This window comes from Emys orbicularis, chromosome 1 (genome assembly GCF_028017835.1).
Source record: "Emys orbicularis isolate rEmyOrb1 chromosome 1, rEmyOrb1.hap1, whole genome shotgun sequence".
NCBI lineage: Eukaryota > Metazoa > Chordata > Testudines > Emydidae > Emys > Emys orbicularis.
In genome coordinates this window covers 141578725-141594780 of record NC_088683.1, presented here as the reverse complement: position 1 = coordinate 141594780, position 16056 = coordinate 141578725, and the positions used below count along the sequence as shown (strand labels likewise).

General features: G+C 43.7%; 1 protein-coding gene across 1 annotated transcript in view; it reads right to left on the bottom strand.

The window, feature by feature from the left end:
• Window positions 1–15781, bottom strand: part of CRACR2A (calcium release activated channel regulator 2A) — an 87482-nt gene extending 71701 nt beyond the window's left edge. Inside the window, exon 1 of the mRNA XM_065423785.1 lies at window positions 15719–15781. Coding sequence (XP_065279857.1) covers window positions 15719–15781 — 63 coding nt within the window. The remainder of the gene's footprint in view (window positions 1–15718) is intronic.
• Window positions 15782–16056: the final 275 nt, after the last annotated feature.

Here is a 16056-nt window from a genome sequence, read left to right as displayed (position 1 = left end):
GTAAACGTGTATGTTTGGATTCCATTGTGCCTGTGTGTTGTTTCTTTAAAAAGCAGACGACACAGTGTAGTGGGGCAGTAACCCCACTCCTGCCCTGAAGGGCTTAAAACAGCCCTGCGAGAGGGCTGTGGCAGAGAACGAGTAAGCCTGGGCTGATTGGGGAAGCAGCCGCAGCTGGGCCGTGCCCCAATCAGGCTGCAGCTGGCCCTATAAAGGGGCTGCTAGGCTGGAGCTCAGGTAGAGTCTCTCTCTAGCTATTGAGAGAGACGGGCCTGACTGTTTGGGAGCTGAACGGAGTACCTAGAGTGGAGCAGGGCTGGGGGAAAGGCCGGAGTCGCTGGGGAGCTCTGGCCTGGAAAACCCCCAGGCTGCAGGCCTTGCTAAAGGCCGGAGAAGGTACTGGGGTTGCAGAGGGGCAGCCCAAGGGTAGGCAGAGGCAGCAGGTCCAAACCTTCCTTGCTGATGATGAATGGCAATTATACTGCAGTCCGCCCCAGTGAGCGGGGGCTAGATGGGGACTGGCAGTAGCCAAAGACTGAGGTGAGGTGGGGATAGGGGGTTGGGGGTTCCCCAGGGAGGGGAGACCCAGTGAGACTGTGGGGCACTCCAGGGGGCAGAACCCTGAGAGAAGGCTCTGTGGTCCGGGAGGGACATGGGGGCCAGTGGCAGGTGAGACACCGGCTGGCAGAGGGCGCTCTGGAGGCTGGTGAGCTAATTCCCTGGACGACCAGCAGGAGGCGCCGCCGGCTGAGTAGTCGCCCCGCTACTCACAGCAACACAACACTGAAAGGTAAAAGCTGCCGAAGACAGGGATCTTGCACCAGTAAGGTCTTTGGTCTTTTTGTTCTATGTTCATACAGCGCCTAGCACAGGGGTTCTCAAACTGGGGGTTGGGATCCCTCAGGGGGTCGCAAGGTTATTACATGGGGGGTCACGAGCTGTCAGCCTCCACCCCAAACCCTGCTTTGCCTTCAGCATTTATAATGGTGTTAAATATATAAACAAGTGTTTTTAATTTATATGGGGGGTTGCACTCAGAGGCTTGCTATGTGAAAGGGGTCACCAGTACCAAAGGTTGAGAACCACTGGCCTAGCACAATGGGGCCCTAGTCCATGACTGGGCATTACAGTAATACTGGAACTATACTAATACCGGCACTACGTTGCCATTTTTGCCATTATGGTAATACAAATGATTAATAATACTGAGAGGCAAGATTACACAAAGGGACAGAGAGGAAGCCACTGATAAATGATCAGAGGGAGTGGGGAGGGGAGTAGAGAAAACCAAGGCTCATAGGGTATATTGTAGAAGTCCATGGAGGGTTTTTTTTGTTTTTTTTTTAACTGGATCCTGAAATGAACTGGCAGAGTTGGAGGAGTGATGCAGTGCTGTTTCCTTCTGTGAGAAGGAAGGCAGCAGAATTTTGCAGATGCTGAAGTCTGAAGATGTAGGATTTGGAGAGGTGATAGTGAAGGGAGCTGCAATAGCCAAGAAATGAAAATGTAATAGTATATCATGCATAGAATCTGGGCTGGATTGGCCTCTCACACTGATTTTACACTGCTGAAACTCCATGGGCTATAATGGAGCTATTCTGGATTTATGCCAGTGTAAGAGAGATCAAAATTTGGTCCGCTGGGTTCAAATTCTGCTCTCAGTAACCTTGATGTAGATCGGATGTAACTCCACAAAAGTAACTAGAGCTACACCTGTGTAAAACTGGTCAAAATGAGATCCCAATCAGGCCCAGGGGATATAGATCTAATCAAACTGTTCTTTACTATGAACCATAATGATTTCTCAAAGAGCCACAATTGCAGAAATAGTCCAAGCTGAGCACCACAGCAAAAAGTTTCAATTCCTGTGGTTTTTATAACGTTCTTTAGACTCACTCTAAAAGGAGAATACTTTGATAAAGCTTAATAGTCAATGGTATATGAAGCAATAGAAATATGGGAACAGATAAAGCACTGATGCAATAAAAAGATGCCATTCATTGTTTGATGATAATATTTACCTTTTTGGCATAGGAGAACTGATGATTTAAAAACACTCCACCTTACTTTCAAAATATGCCTGCACCATAAAACAAAATGATTTGCATCACTGGAGCCCCACCTTCCATAACTATCATGTACACTAGCTATGTAGCAAGCGAAAGTCACGTGGCTTCTCCAAGCCAGCCAGCAGAAAATGAAATTAGAGGCTGCATTAAATCCCTTGATACATAGAGCTGCCTTCATATCTGGTCCTGTTCATCTGAATTCCTATAATGTGCTGATACCTTGCAAACACTGATAATAGCCAAGATGAAAAATTGCTGCATGTTATTGGATGGATAATTTAATTAGTCCAAGGTCACTTCTAAATAATAAAATGGGGCCATCCAAGCATCCATCCATTAAAGAAAACTAATTGTCTGCTTACAAATTGTCTCCCTCCCTGACTTCAATAGATCAGCACAGACCTGACTTTCTACTCCAACCCTGCAGCAAGCGTTGAGCTACACATAAATGGGTACAGCATCAACTGGTGTAAATATCATCAGCTGGCTTAGCTCCATTGAATGCAATGGAACTACACCGACTGAGGTTTCTCACAAGCTGCTGAATCCTGAGACATTTAGGGACCAGTTTTCAGAAGTGCTGAACACCCAGAGCTGAAATCCATAGTGTTTAAGGCCAGAAGGGGTCATTGTGATCATTTAATCTGACCTCCTGCATAACGCAGGCCCAAGAATTTCACAGTATTCCTAAATCTAAGTATTCAAAAATCACGAGACTGCCTCAAAAACCATGGGATTTTAAAAAATAATAAAGGAGGAGTTCTTTTTTATTTATTTGCCTTCTGGTTTCTGAGTCTTTATGGTTCACATGGGTCATATTTTCAAGTTTTTTCTCTGAAACCATGAGGGCTAAACCCCACTTTTTTTTTTTTTTTTTTAAATGAAAGCTGAGATTCTCATGTTATCTCTTCATTACAGCAGGCGGTTCTTTAAAAAAACTTCCCAATATCACAAGACTTGTGATAAAATTGTAAGAGTTGGCAACGCTGCCTTCATTCAAGTAACAAGCTGATAACTCCTGTTTGAGTGTATTTTTTAGAACAATATCCAATCTTAATTTAATTTTCACTGATCTAACTGCAATTCATGAGAGTTGTGGGTGCACAGTATCTCTGAAAAAATAAGCCCAGGAACTCTAAAGCAGTGGTACTCAGACCTCAGCGGTTCAGGAGCCAAATTAGCGATCATTACCCAAAAAGAGTCGCACTAGTATGAATTCTTTGTTTCATTTACTACAGTACTATATATTCATATTTAAACAGTATGACAGGAGAAATATTTAGTGTGTATATATATTATTCTCACAGCAAAATGAGTGACCAAGAATTATTATTTTACCAGTTACAATTGGCTAATAACATAGTAAAAACATGCTGATTGGTTAATAATTAAACCACACAGTGTTTTAATGCCATGTGCTGCAAAGCACCTCAGGAGACAAATTAAAGAGCCACTTGTGTGAGCCTCAGTCTGAGTATCACTGATCTAAAGGATTTGCTTAGAAAATAACCTGAATAGCAAAAAAACCAGATTTTTTTCTTTATTTTCCCCCTCTGAATACTATGCCTCTATTACAGAGATTAAGCAACAAATCCCCCTTATATCATAACATATAAAGTGTTGAATATGCCAGATCAGCAGACTAGGAGACCAATATCTTCTGTTTATGCACGGGATATGTATGGCATGGGCAGCATTAGTGCTAGCTTCTCTGACACTGCCCACCGATATGCCTCATCCCTGGCATGGAGAGTAACCATCTCTAGGGCTGTGTGTGTATTGAAATCACAGGGTGTGATTTGACGCTCAAATAGATGTACCTGAGATAGCCAGTGCTGTAGCACAGCAGTTGTGGCAACGCCTACGTCAGCGCCCATGAGTAAATACCCAGGGCTCTGGGCGGTTTGTACAGGAGTATAGGAATGAAAGGGTAGTTCAATCTCCATGGCCCTTTTAATGCTTGGCTTTTCCATTGACAGAACTAACAAATGTGCTAGCCATGGTGGTAGTTTATGGTTTGTGATTATATGTCCACAGGGAGCACAACCAAGAGCCAACCAACTCATTTCAAACATGCCGCCAAAGAGCCATCAGATGGAAATGACTGTCAGCCACTACTTGCAACTACATGCATCTGAAGAAGTGAGGTTTTTACCCACGAAAGCTTATGCCCAAATAAATCTGTTAGTCTTTAAGGTGCCACCAGACTCCTTGTTGTACTTGCAACTACGTTTGTTTTTATAAATACTGGTGCATTAACAGTGGTGACATTATCAGGTACAGCATTATTCCTTTCATTAACATCTTTTCAAAACAGAAAATGTTCTTTCAAAGACATAAAACCAGTGATCACAAGGAATACTATGCAAATAGAGCCAGAAGATCAAGACAGCAGCAGAGCAGACTTCCAAGCAAAGTGAAGCCAACATCCAGCTGTCTGAATTTAATTTCAGAATGTATTTGTTTCACTGTGCCAAACTGTGAAGGCAAATGTGAATCCTCCGAATGTGATGTCACATTAGTGAAAGATATAACATTCAGTTTATCCCCTGACTGGAATAAATTGGATCATATTGATCAGTACGGTATGTTACTGAAACTTAGCTTTAGTAATAGATTATCTCTGACTTAAACAGTTATTGGCAAAGGTTTAGATAAAGTAGAAGACTTTAACAAAAAAAACCTTTTCAATTATTTCCATACTGATTTCAGAATGATTTGATACATTGCGTGATCTTCAGCTGATGAAAATTGGCATAGCTCCATTGACTAGACCTGGATGAATGAAATGCCAATTATTTTTCAAGGAAAATTTTGAAAACTTGTTTTTTTGCAAAGGTTTCCACAGATTTTTTGAAGTTTTTAACGAAATCCAGGAACCAACAAATTTTTGGTGTTTGAAAATCAAAAAACGATGTTTCAGTGTTTTGAAATTCAAAATGTTTTTGGCTTCTATTTTTTCATTGAAAAAAATTCAACCTAAAGGAAAGTTTTCATGAAAATTAAATTTTTCATTTTGGTCAAAAATCCATTTTAATAATAAAAAATGTCAATGAAATATATCTGCCAGCCTTATCATAGCCTTCAGTGGAGCTGCGCCAATTAACTACATCTGTGGAGCTGATCCATGCACATTAATTGTGTCAGTCTGTGACCTGTTATAAGCATTTCTCAGGTTATTTGGTACTTCAGCTGTAGGTACTGTTCATTCAAAAAATACTTCACGCTTCAGTTTTCTTACGTTTAGAGTTGCTGCAATTAAGAGCCTGATTCTCCATACTTTTGCTCTTGGAAGTGATCTTTCTCATGCAAGTCACCCCATTGAAGTAAGTGGAACAGATTATATGAGAAAGGACTACATGGGTGAGGATTAGACCTCTAAGGGTATGTCTACAATGAAATGTAAGCCCAGGGTTAGTGGAACTTGAGGTATCAAACCCTGGGTTTGTTAACCTAGGTCTTGAACGTCTACACTCCTGTATAATCCCAGGTTAGGAATTTTTGAAACCTGTGTCCCAACCTGGGGCTCCAGCATCTATACTGCATTAGATCGACCCAGGTCAACCCCCCCTCCCACCCCCCCACATAACCCAGACTTCCTAGCACCCTCCCAAAATGTGACGGCTCTAACCCTTTGTTTGTGGTGCAGTGTGGGGAAAACTTGACTGTCCACTGAACTTGACTGTCCAGAGGACAAAGTCCACCCATGGGGCTGTGGAATACTTCTGGCAGACTCCCAGAGCATAAGTGTGGTAGGGCTTTGTCTATACTGCAAAGCAATAGGGCTTGAAACCTTGGGTCCCCAGCTTGACTCAGGCTTGGACCCTCTAACCCTGTGAGGTCCTGGGTCCAAGCCCTGGGTTAGAGCAACTCATGTCTAGAGAGAAGAGGGGTTAGGATTGAGCCTGAGTTTTAACCTTCGGTTTATGTTGCAGTGTATACATACCCTAGGATAGTGTTTCCCAAACTTGGGATGCCGCTTGTGTAGGGAAAGCCCCTGGCAGGCTGGGCTGGTTTGTTTAGCTGCCGCCTCCGCAGGTCCGGCCGATCGCGGCTCCCACTGGCCGCGGTTCGCTACTCCGAGGGACGTACTGGCCGCCGCTTCCAGCAGCTCCCATTGGCCTGGGGCAGTGAACCATGGCCAGTGGGAGCTGCGATCGGCCAGACCTGCAGAGGCGGCAGGTAAACAAACCGGCCCGGCCCGCCAGGGGCTTTCCCTACACAAGCGGCACCCCAAGTTTGGGAAACACTGCCCTAGGATATGTCTACAATGCCTCTGGGAGTACACTTCCCAGCACAGAAAGACAGATAGACAATGCTAGCGTTGCTCAAGCCACTATGCTAAAAATAGCAATGTAGCTGGGGGTAGCACGAGCTGTAGCACAGGTACTGGGCCTGAGTACTTACCTGTGGTCCGGATAGGTTTGTACTCAGGTGGCCAATCTGAGCCGGCACCCTTGCTACCCACCAGCTATGCTGCTACTTTTAAGGACTAGCTCCAGTACAACTTGTGTGTGTGTGTGTGTCTGCTTAAGCTGGGAAGCATGCTCCTAGCTGCAGTGTAGATTAGGGTTGCCAACCCTCCAGGATCGTCCTGGAGTCTCCAGGAATTAAAGATTAATTAAAGATTATGTCATGTGATGAAACCTCCAGGAATTCAACCAACCAAAATTGGCAACCCTAGGGTAGATTATACCCTCTGTTTGTTACACTTGTTTTCCCCTTTTATACAATACACCATGTATCTTTACTGTCATCTTCACCCAGGAACATGAGGTATAAAAAAAGACCTCAACACAAACAACACTGTTTGTTCTGTGTGGCTTGGCTATTCCAAACAAGGCATGGGAAATGTATACACACAGATCCACTTATCTGTATTTGATTAGCAGGTGGTGTGTGCTTCTGGTTCCTGGTCAGACCTGCAGAAACATATCCTGGTATCACAAGGAACTAGTAATGTATTGCTATGGATTCTGAATGGGCGTTTAATTCATCACTATTTGCAAGTGGAAATATAATTCTAAATTCCCTCTCCATGAGATAGTCAAAGGTCATGAAAACTAGTTCTGGAGGAGGGTCTTCAAAATGCCCTTTGCTGTTCCCCTCTATGCTCCACAGGTTCCATAGCAGGCTGACCTGTGAATGAGGAGAACTGAACAAGGAGCAGTTCACCTCACCGTTACTTCCGGGGACCAAAATTTAATACATCTCCCTGTCCTGGGAAGTGAGGAGCGGGGAAAGGAGGAGGGGGATTATCTACATGCTCTAGGAAAGAGGCACATTTGCTCTGGCCTGCGCATGTGTTAAAGTGTATTGGCTTATAACCCAGCCAGTCCATGCCTGGAGCTTATCCATTCTCACCCGGGGTTAGATAGAGTTGCTATCATGACTAGCTGCAAAGGGGAACGCATGCTGACCCTTCTGCAGTGTGCTACACTGGGGTAAGATCCACTACAGCAATGCAGCCCCACACCAGCTTTTACCCAGTGTGGTGGCTTGATGGAATAACCTGGGCCTATATAATGAGATAAAATACATGCCCACTCTTTAATGGTGACTGCATATTTACTCCCCGTCCTGGAAAGACTCTGAACAAGTCATTGATGTGCGGGAAAAACATAACGTTAATTTCAGCCTAACCACAGTGTGGGGTCTCTCGCTAAATGATTTCAGTGTTTGCAAAACTGAAAGACAGTAGAAAATGAGTTAAAAAACCAATATATAAGGTTTTTTTGAAAGTACTGGTAGGGGAAAGACTGAAATATAAGGATAATATCTAGATACTGCTCTGCTGAATGTCCCTTTTTTAATGCAATTCCATAAAGTAGTTTGATTTTCCTTTAACATTTGTTTTATATCTGTGTAATTCCATTGACTTCACTGCAGTTACTCCTTATTTTCATTAGCGCAAGCAACGGTAGAATCAGGCTCAATATTAATACATTTTATAACAGTACTTTTTGCCATTCTGTTTCCTTTGAATACATGGGGCAGAATCCTTCCCCCCCCCCACCCCCATCAAAGTCCTGTTGACTTCAGTGGAGCCAGGATTTCAGTCTGATATACAGTCATAGATGTGACAAGGTGGAAAATACCTTAAGTCTTTTGGTCCATCTCCCTCCACTTAGTGCAGGATTATTGACAGTCATAATTTTGCAAAAATAAAAGTTACTTCCTTCTCCATGACTATCAGACACGCTTATCAGGCATGTCAGCATATGATGTTACTCATAGAACTGACAAGTAAATATCACTCCACCTTTTGGTCAGACAAGTCAAGACAATCACTTAAATTAACTCTTAGCAGAGCTTTTGTCATATTCTCTTTTACACTCTATTAGGTCTATTGAAGTTATCATAATTAAGATCTAACTTATTTTTACCGGAGCTTTGTTTAAAAAAAAAAAAAAAAGAATAAAGTGAATTTGGTCCTAAAGAAGGTGTCAGACTGACAGCTCGAGAGACTAACTGCTTCTGTTTGTCAAAGGAAGAAGTACAGCATGTGCAACAGCAGGGTTAACATGTCCTCTTCCCTAATGTGATTCATCCCTGACCTGGAGAGACCTCCTGTAGGACTGAAAAGGGAGATTGGTCACACAGACCATTAAAGCCTTATATCCAGATTTTCACAAGAGCTCAGTGCCCAGTTAGGTCCCAAGCTGAACTGGCCAGCTGTTTAAACGTGCTCAGCTCCTACTGAGAACAATGAATTTGTTGCCATGCACTTTTGAAAAGCTGGTGACTTAAGCTCAGTGGCTTAATGGGGGCCCACCAATTCTGAAAACCTGAACCCTTGTCTCTGAAGAGGCTGATAGCAGGGTTACTATCACGGGGTGGTGGCTTTCTTGTGTGGTGTTGACTCCTCCTGACCACTAGGAAATGGACTGGGACTGCTAGCTGTAAATAGTTCAGAAACACTCAATCACCCAATCTAAATCCTAATTCATATTACAGCGGCCACTGAATATTGTGCTGCACGGTGTAGGTGGCTCCTAGCAAGCATGTATTTTGATCACTGGGCAATCACAGATCTTGCTGTCGAGCATGCTATCCGCCTTTCATTCAGGCTAAACGGAAGAAGCAATTAAGCTCCTTTATGGAATAAAATAGCTGAAGTAATAGAAGCCACCAAGGCACTGGGTCACTTGGGAAGGCCCGAGCAAGAACTAGCTCAGAGAGAATGAGAGGTTTCCCTGAGACTGATTGCAAATGCAGGGGCTGGGGCATTGATTGGTGTGTCTGTGTGTGTCAGAAACAGGAAGTGACCAGAAAGCCAGGAGAAAGACAGAGAAGTACTGGCAGGGCTGGCTCCAGGGTTTTGGCCGCCCCAAGCAGCCAAAAAAAAAAAAAAAGCCGTGATCGCGATCTGCGGCGGCACTTCGGTGGGAGGTCCTTCGCTCCGAGCGGAAGTGAGGGACCGTCCGCCGAATTGCCGCCGAATAGCTGGACCTGCCGCCCCTCTCCGGAGTGGCCGCCCCAAGCACCTGCTTGCCAAGCTGGTGCCTGGAGCCGGCCCTGAGTACTGGTGACTGTAGCCCTGGGTGGAAGCCAAAAGAAAGAGCTTCTTTGGGGGGATAAGAATGGCTGGAATGCAGCCTTTGACTCTGAAACAAAGAAACCACCTCCTGTTTGTTTCTAGTATGTTTAGGGGAAACAGGACTTTTTTGTACATCTTTGTAAGTCAGCGGGATTGCACCCAAGAAAGACTTGACTCATTATCAATTTCCCTTCATAATGGAAACAACCCAGCAAGGCCCCCCAAACTGCCCAAGGGCAACAAGATCTATCAGATGGTAACAATATTAATTCACTACCAATCTGGACCACAGTCAAATGAACAACCTTGTGGTGAAAGGCTGCATATCCTAGTACTAGTTCCTAAAATACCCAGTCCCCATCATTCAGTATCTTTTAACTTTATCTAAGCTATAGTTTGCATTTTCTTGTCTGATACAGAAGTCTGTAATACATTTCTAGCAGCTCAGCACTTCTTGGCGCTCGAGTTCATTAAAGATGGTTAAAGCTTTATTCTGGAGGATGATCAATAGAGGAGCTCCCCAGCGTCAGAGTTCAGCAGTGCGTGCATTTTCACATCTTTCCCTGAGGAAGTGCTAAGGATCAAGATGTTTCTAAAAAACATCAAAAAATCTTGCTTACTGTATATAATTCTTCACTTCATTTTCAGGCCTCTGTCTCTGATCTTGTTTATCAACATTGCCTGGTTTGGGTGTTTAAATATCATAAAAGAATTTGGTCACAATTTTTCCATAAAACTGACACTGGAGACAGGCAGAAGATGAAAAATTATTCACACCTGGAAAAATACCTTATAATGAGAATAGAAAACATTAATTTAGCTGACTAGTTACTGGAATGGGGAAGTTGCACCACACGTATCCATGTGCCATCAGATACACATGGGAGGGCAAATCATTTACTTCTTTATAAAACAGAGTGAATTGAAGAAAGATTCGAAATGAGGATTTCAGCAAGTGGGCCAAATACTCTGCTGATGTAACTCCATTGACATCCATGGAATTATACCAGTGGATAATTTGGGCCAGAGTGTGTATTTGGCATAAACTATCTAACTGGTTTCAGGCTCAAAGTAGATAGGTGGGCACACTTCTCCACTTGGTTTTGGATTGGAATTGGGAAAATCTAGGTGAAGACTACACCTTTGTGATGGCCTGACTTTCACCGCCTTGTCTTTGAAGTCAGAACACACCTTTGCCTGACCTTGGAGGACCTGTTTTACTGTCTACCCATAAAGACAGATAAATGTGAGTCATTTTTAATTGTCTCTAAGGGACAGTACTGTACAGTCAGTGGACTGCTTGAATGATGGCCTGTCCTTAGCTATCCATAATGTCTCCTAAACATCCTCACAGGTCACTTGCATATACAGAGGCCCTGGAACAAATGAAACACATGTGGCTGGAATACTGATCACTGCATTGAGACCAACTGATTGTCACATATTATTACTAGGCAGACAGTAGCATCCAGAGATCCAACCAAGGTCAGAGTCCCATTGTACAGTCCTGTACAAATGTAACCCCGCAGATTTTACAATCTAACGATGACAAGATGTAACTGGGTGTAACAAATGATTTGTAGAATCAAGGCAGGGAGGATAAAGAAAACTGTTAGCAGAACAAGTGTTATGTAGGCCTGCAGTTGGCAGTTTTCTGAAGGTATCCAGGTCGGAATGGGCCTGGAGGAAGGATTTGAAGGACAGAATATTTTATGGATTTGTGTGAGGAGGGTGCTCTGGTCAATATGGTATTGCATGAAAACATGTAAAGTTTCTTGTGGGAGAAGCAGACAAATGAGCGATCAAAGCTGGCATAATTTGTGGAGCAACAGGGTCAGGGCAATGTGATAATATTCCATAGCAGACAAATATAGAGGAACAAAGTTCTGAAGAGTCTTAAAAGGGGGAAAAAAACAATTTATATTTTATGTGGTTGAGAACTGGAAGCCAGTGGAGAGACTCAAAGTGAGGGGAAAGTGACATGGGGAAAAAAATAGAAACAGAAGGCTATTTTAGCAGGAACCTTGTGAATGGACCTGAGCAAAATAGGTAGGTGGGGTAGAAGGGGAGGAGAGGTCACATTGGATCTTCTCAATCTTCTTTTTGAAAAAGTTCACAATATCCTGGGGGCGGGCGCGGGAGGATGGGCTTATGAAGGAGTCAAAGGCCTTGAATAAGTATCTGGGATTGCAGGTGTGGGATTCAGTTAGGGTGGAGAAGTGAAGTTGCCTGACCAGGAGGAGGGCAAAAATGAAGGAAGAAAGAATGATTTTACAGTGGAGAAACTCTGTGAAGACATGAGATTTTCTCCAGAGGGGCCCAACACTACATGAAGGGAAATTAGGGTTGGTGGGACACCGGGCTGAAGAAAATTCTGATAGTGGAAAGAGCGGAGTGGAGTGAACTGACAACCAGGTCTATGGAGTAGACAGCCGGACAGAGAGGGGTGGGAGTGACAGATAAGTAGTGGACATTGATCTGAGGTTGTAGGAGCACTGGGTGGAGGGCCAGAGGGCAGTTGGGTGATGGTGAAAGAGAGGTACCGGTGGCCAAAAAGAGAATTCAGTTGAGAGATCAGAGAGGATGCAGTGTTTAATGAAAAAGAGGACAAGTGAGAGGCCATTTTAGCAAGTGGGAGAATTGATCTGGGGCTGAATCTCAAACAAGGCAGTGACAGCGAGGAGATGGGAGACTGAGAGATTAGGCAAGATAGCGATGTGGCCTCTGAGGCCGCACTGAAAATGATGGAGAGCGGTTTTGAGTAGAGGAACAGGGGCAGCCTGGTGTCAAAACCAGAAAGGAAGGTGGATGAAGAAGAATCAGAAAGGTGGTGGTTAATGGCTACTTGGTGGGGAAGAGAGGAATAGAGTTGGATGAAGAAGCAATGAGGGAAGAGAGTAATGGAGAGAGAGTAATTGGAATCAGCATGAGCAGGAGAAGAGAGCTTATAAAAACCTCTGGTGTGGCTGTCATGAAGTAAAGAAGCTTTTCGTCTCTATTAGTAGTGTTTGCAAAATGTCATCCAGGGGGATTGTTCTGGGTGATGTACAATCTGGCCAGGATTGGCTGCTGTTGCCTGGAAACACAGTCAAATATTAATCACTGTGATGAGTTTTCTATCTTCTGTGTGGATAAAATTAATCAGATTTGTCCTGGAATGGCTGTTTCCAAGGGGGCAGATCTGTGTCTAGAGACAGCCTCATCGTCTCTAGCTGAGTTTCAACCAGATTTTCCTCACACTAGACCTATGCACTGAGGGACCTTCCAGTTGCTACCTGTGAGTGGGACTCATGCCCTTCATAGCTGGTTAAATCAAGCAGTGTGGCACTGGGTCTGTTGGATGAAACCATTATCAGCTCCTGAGGGCAGGGCAGGGTGTCAGCTTCCCTAGTGACTTATACACCCTTCTTCTTAAGGTGGTGTGCAGCCCTTCGAGAAGAATTCCGCATTCATTCATCCTGCCAACTTTTTTTTTTGGCCACACCTACATGCCAATCGTGATGAGGTCCTTCTCCATTAACATGATGTAAAAAGGTCCCTCGGGCTTTGCAAGGAATTGACTGAAGCCTTTAAGAAGTACACCCATATCTTGTCCCCTTTTCACACCAACACACGAGGTTGTGTTGTCTCCAACAGAACCTTGTCTGACCACCTGCTCCACTGCAACCACCTGGCAGGCCTACAAATTGGAGGGCACATTAAGTTCTTGAGATTCTGGAGCCAGCCTCTCCTATATTTCAGTTCATGAAGCAGCCACATGGTGTTCTCTGCTTATCTTTGCAAAGCATTATTAGAGGATTCTTCCTGAAAACAGGAATTAAGAGTTTAGCCTATTATCAGTATTATGAAATGGGATGTCCCTGGTTATGTCTGTTATTCAGGTTTAACTAGGCTGTTTTTACAATCAAAACAAAATTTTAAAAAAGGTCAGAAGTCCCCAACCACTGTGCAGTGCCAGGGAAAAAGCTACACTGGGACCACATGGAGGGGAAGATTAGCTAAGCAGCATGTTCTTCACTTCTCCATGTAGCTACCATTCCTCCACTCAGCAAACTGTAAGAGAAAATGTCAGTGGGGCCAGAGTGGGAGGGCGAAGAGCCAGAGAAAAGCCTCAGCAAGTTGCTTGATCACCTTGCAAACTGAAAATAAGCCACAAGAAAAGTCTGCAGATAGTGCTTCTCGATGCATTAACTCCTGCTGTTTCCTATCATTCTCCACCCCAGAGCCACAAAAGGAGTGGCCTCTGCCCAAGACCAGTACACTTCTTTCATTGGTGACTAAAGTCAGTAGTGAACCCAGAGATGAAAGACTCGTGAATGACCATTATTACCACCACCAACGAACATCAGCACCTATTCAGTTACCAGCAATTTGCATATATCATTACCAAGACTGTAAGCTCTTGCAGGCAGGGCTGCTATGTATGATGCCTTGCTCTTGAAATATTGATGGAAGGGTGATTTTTTTTTTTAATTTGCTTAGTTTTTTGCTTTGATCCTAAGCTGTTTTCAGAAGATAGACCTTTAATTTACACCCTGTAAATAGCCTGCAGTTAAAAAATAGCAATTACACTACTGAGGGCCACAGGGCAAGTCCCCAATAACCCAAACCTCCCATTATCTGAGGGTTTTGGACATCTCCTGAGACCTCTGAACAGCTGGAGTTTACTTGTATTGTAGAACAGAATAATTTAATCTACTTCAAATGGGACAAGCCCCGTTACTAAAGTGAAAGTAACTCACAGTCTACTGAAATAGATGATAACATTGTTAACCACAAAAAACTATGTTAAACTAATCAAAAAGATGAAAGTATGTCTTTAGATGAAAGACCCATTGAAGATTAAAAATACTGACAAGGACAGTTACAGAGGGGTCAGATCATTGACTGGACTGAGAAATTATTTGAACTTTAGTTTAAACAGCCAAAATCGGACCTATTGATGTTGCAGTGAGAAACGTCTCATATTTTGATGGTAAATGGTGTCTTCCTATATCTTGACTGTACAGTCACAAAAACATTCAAAATTACTATCTGCACCATTCAAAAGACTGAGGCAACCAGAAGGAAAGCTTACTTTAGGACAGTGCCATACCAGTGATACAGGAGTGCAACTCTGGCACCAAAATGTTAAGGGGACTAGACAGATACCTTCTTGCAAGCATCAGTGTTAGCATTGCTGTTGGTTTCATTGGGTACTCTGCTGGTCAGCCACTATATTGAACCACAGTAAATAGCCTGTAATCTAAGTTAATGTCTCTTCCATTAGTAGAAGGTGCACTGAGAAAAATAGCTACACAATCCTAAAACTAAATCAGCAAAGAAAGGCACAGAATAGTGATTTCACTATGACCATATTTATCTGCATCTTAGCATGACAGAAACATTTGGCTCATAAATAAAACCAATTAAATAACAATATTACAGTGTTGTTGGTACAGACACTTATAAAATATCCTTTACCCAGAAAGCGCCAAAAAGCATTTTGCAGACCATAATAATAGTATTTTGCTCTTACACGGAGTTTCTCATCCACGTATCTCACATAACTTTTCAACAGTATTAGTATTATTGTTTTACAGCTGGGAAAGGTGGGGCACAGACAGGTTAAGTGAGTTGCCCACATTTTTATGGTGAATCAGCGGCAACGCCAAGAACAGAATGAAGTCTGCCAATCCTCCTCTAAACACTAGCTAGTATTGCCTCATAATATGAAAGTCAGACAGCATTGTCTAGTGATTAGAGTCCTGACTACACACACACACAGAGTAGTTAAGTAGATTGAAACAGCATGCCGAACTATCATCACAACAGCCAAGAAACAGGGAGTTTGGGAGAAACATTTCCCCCCTTCCCCCCCCTTCCCCTCCCCCCGGTCAGGGGGTGAACAGGAAACTCTTCCTCTGCTTCTAGCACCCTCCCTTCCCCCCACAACACACAGACTAGACACACACAATTTAACCCCTGAGCATGTGTTTTATACGTGTGTGCATGCACACACACACATACACAGTTCTCCAATATAGTAGTCTCCTGGGTGACACACAGCCCCTGTTTAACAGCAGGCAGCCACACCACACAGCAGATTAGGATAGGAAACGTCACTCACTCTCTCAACCTTAGCCCCTAGCAGAATCTCTTGATGCCAGGCCAGCCAGCTGCCAGGCCCCATTGCAGTGGTGCCATCCTTAGCCGGGCAGTGCCTAAACAACACTGCTGTCTAAAAAGAATTCAGTCACCACCGGAAGCATGCTGGCTGCTGCATTGCAACACACTGAGAAGAGAGGAAGAGGAGCTACTTATTGAGACACTGCACCCTTCCTTCAACACTTGTTTAAGTTGTTACCTGGTGTTTATTTCTGCAAACAACTTTGTTCCAGGGGATGTTTCCTCTGCAATCCCCCTGGCTACTTTCACCCAGCTGCTGGGCCGCTGTTACTTCTCTGT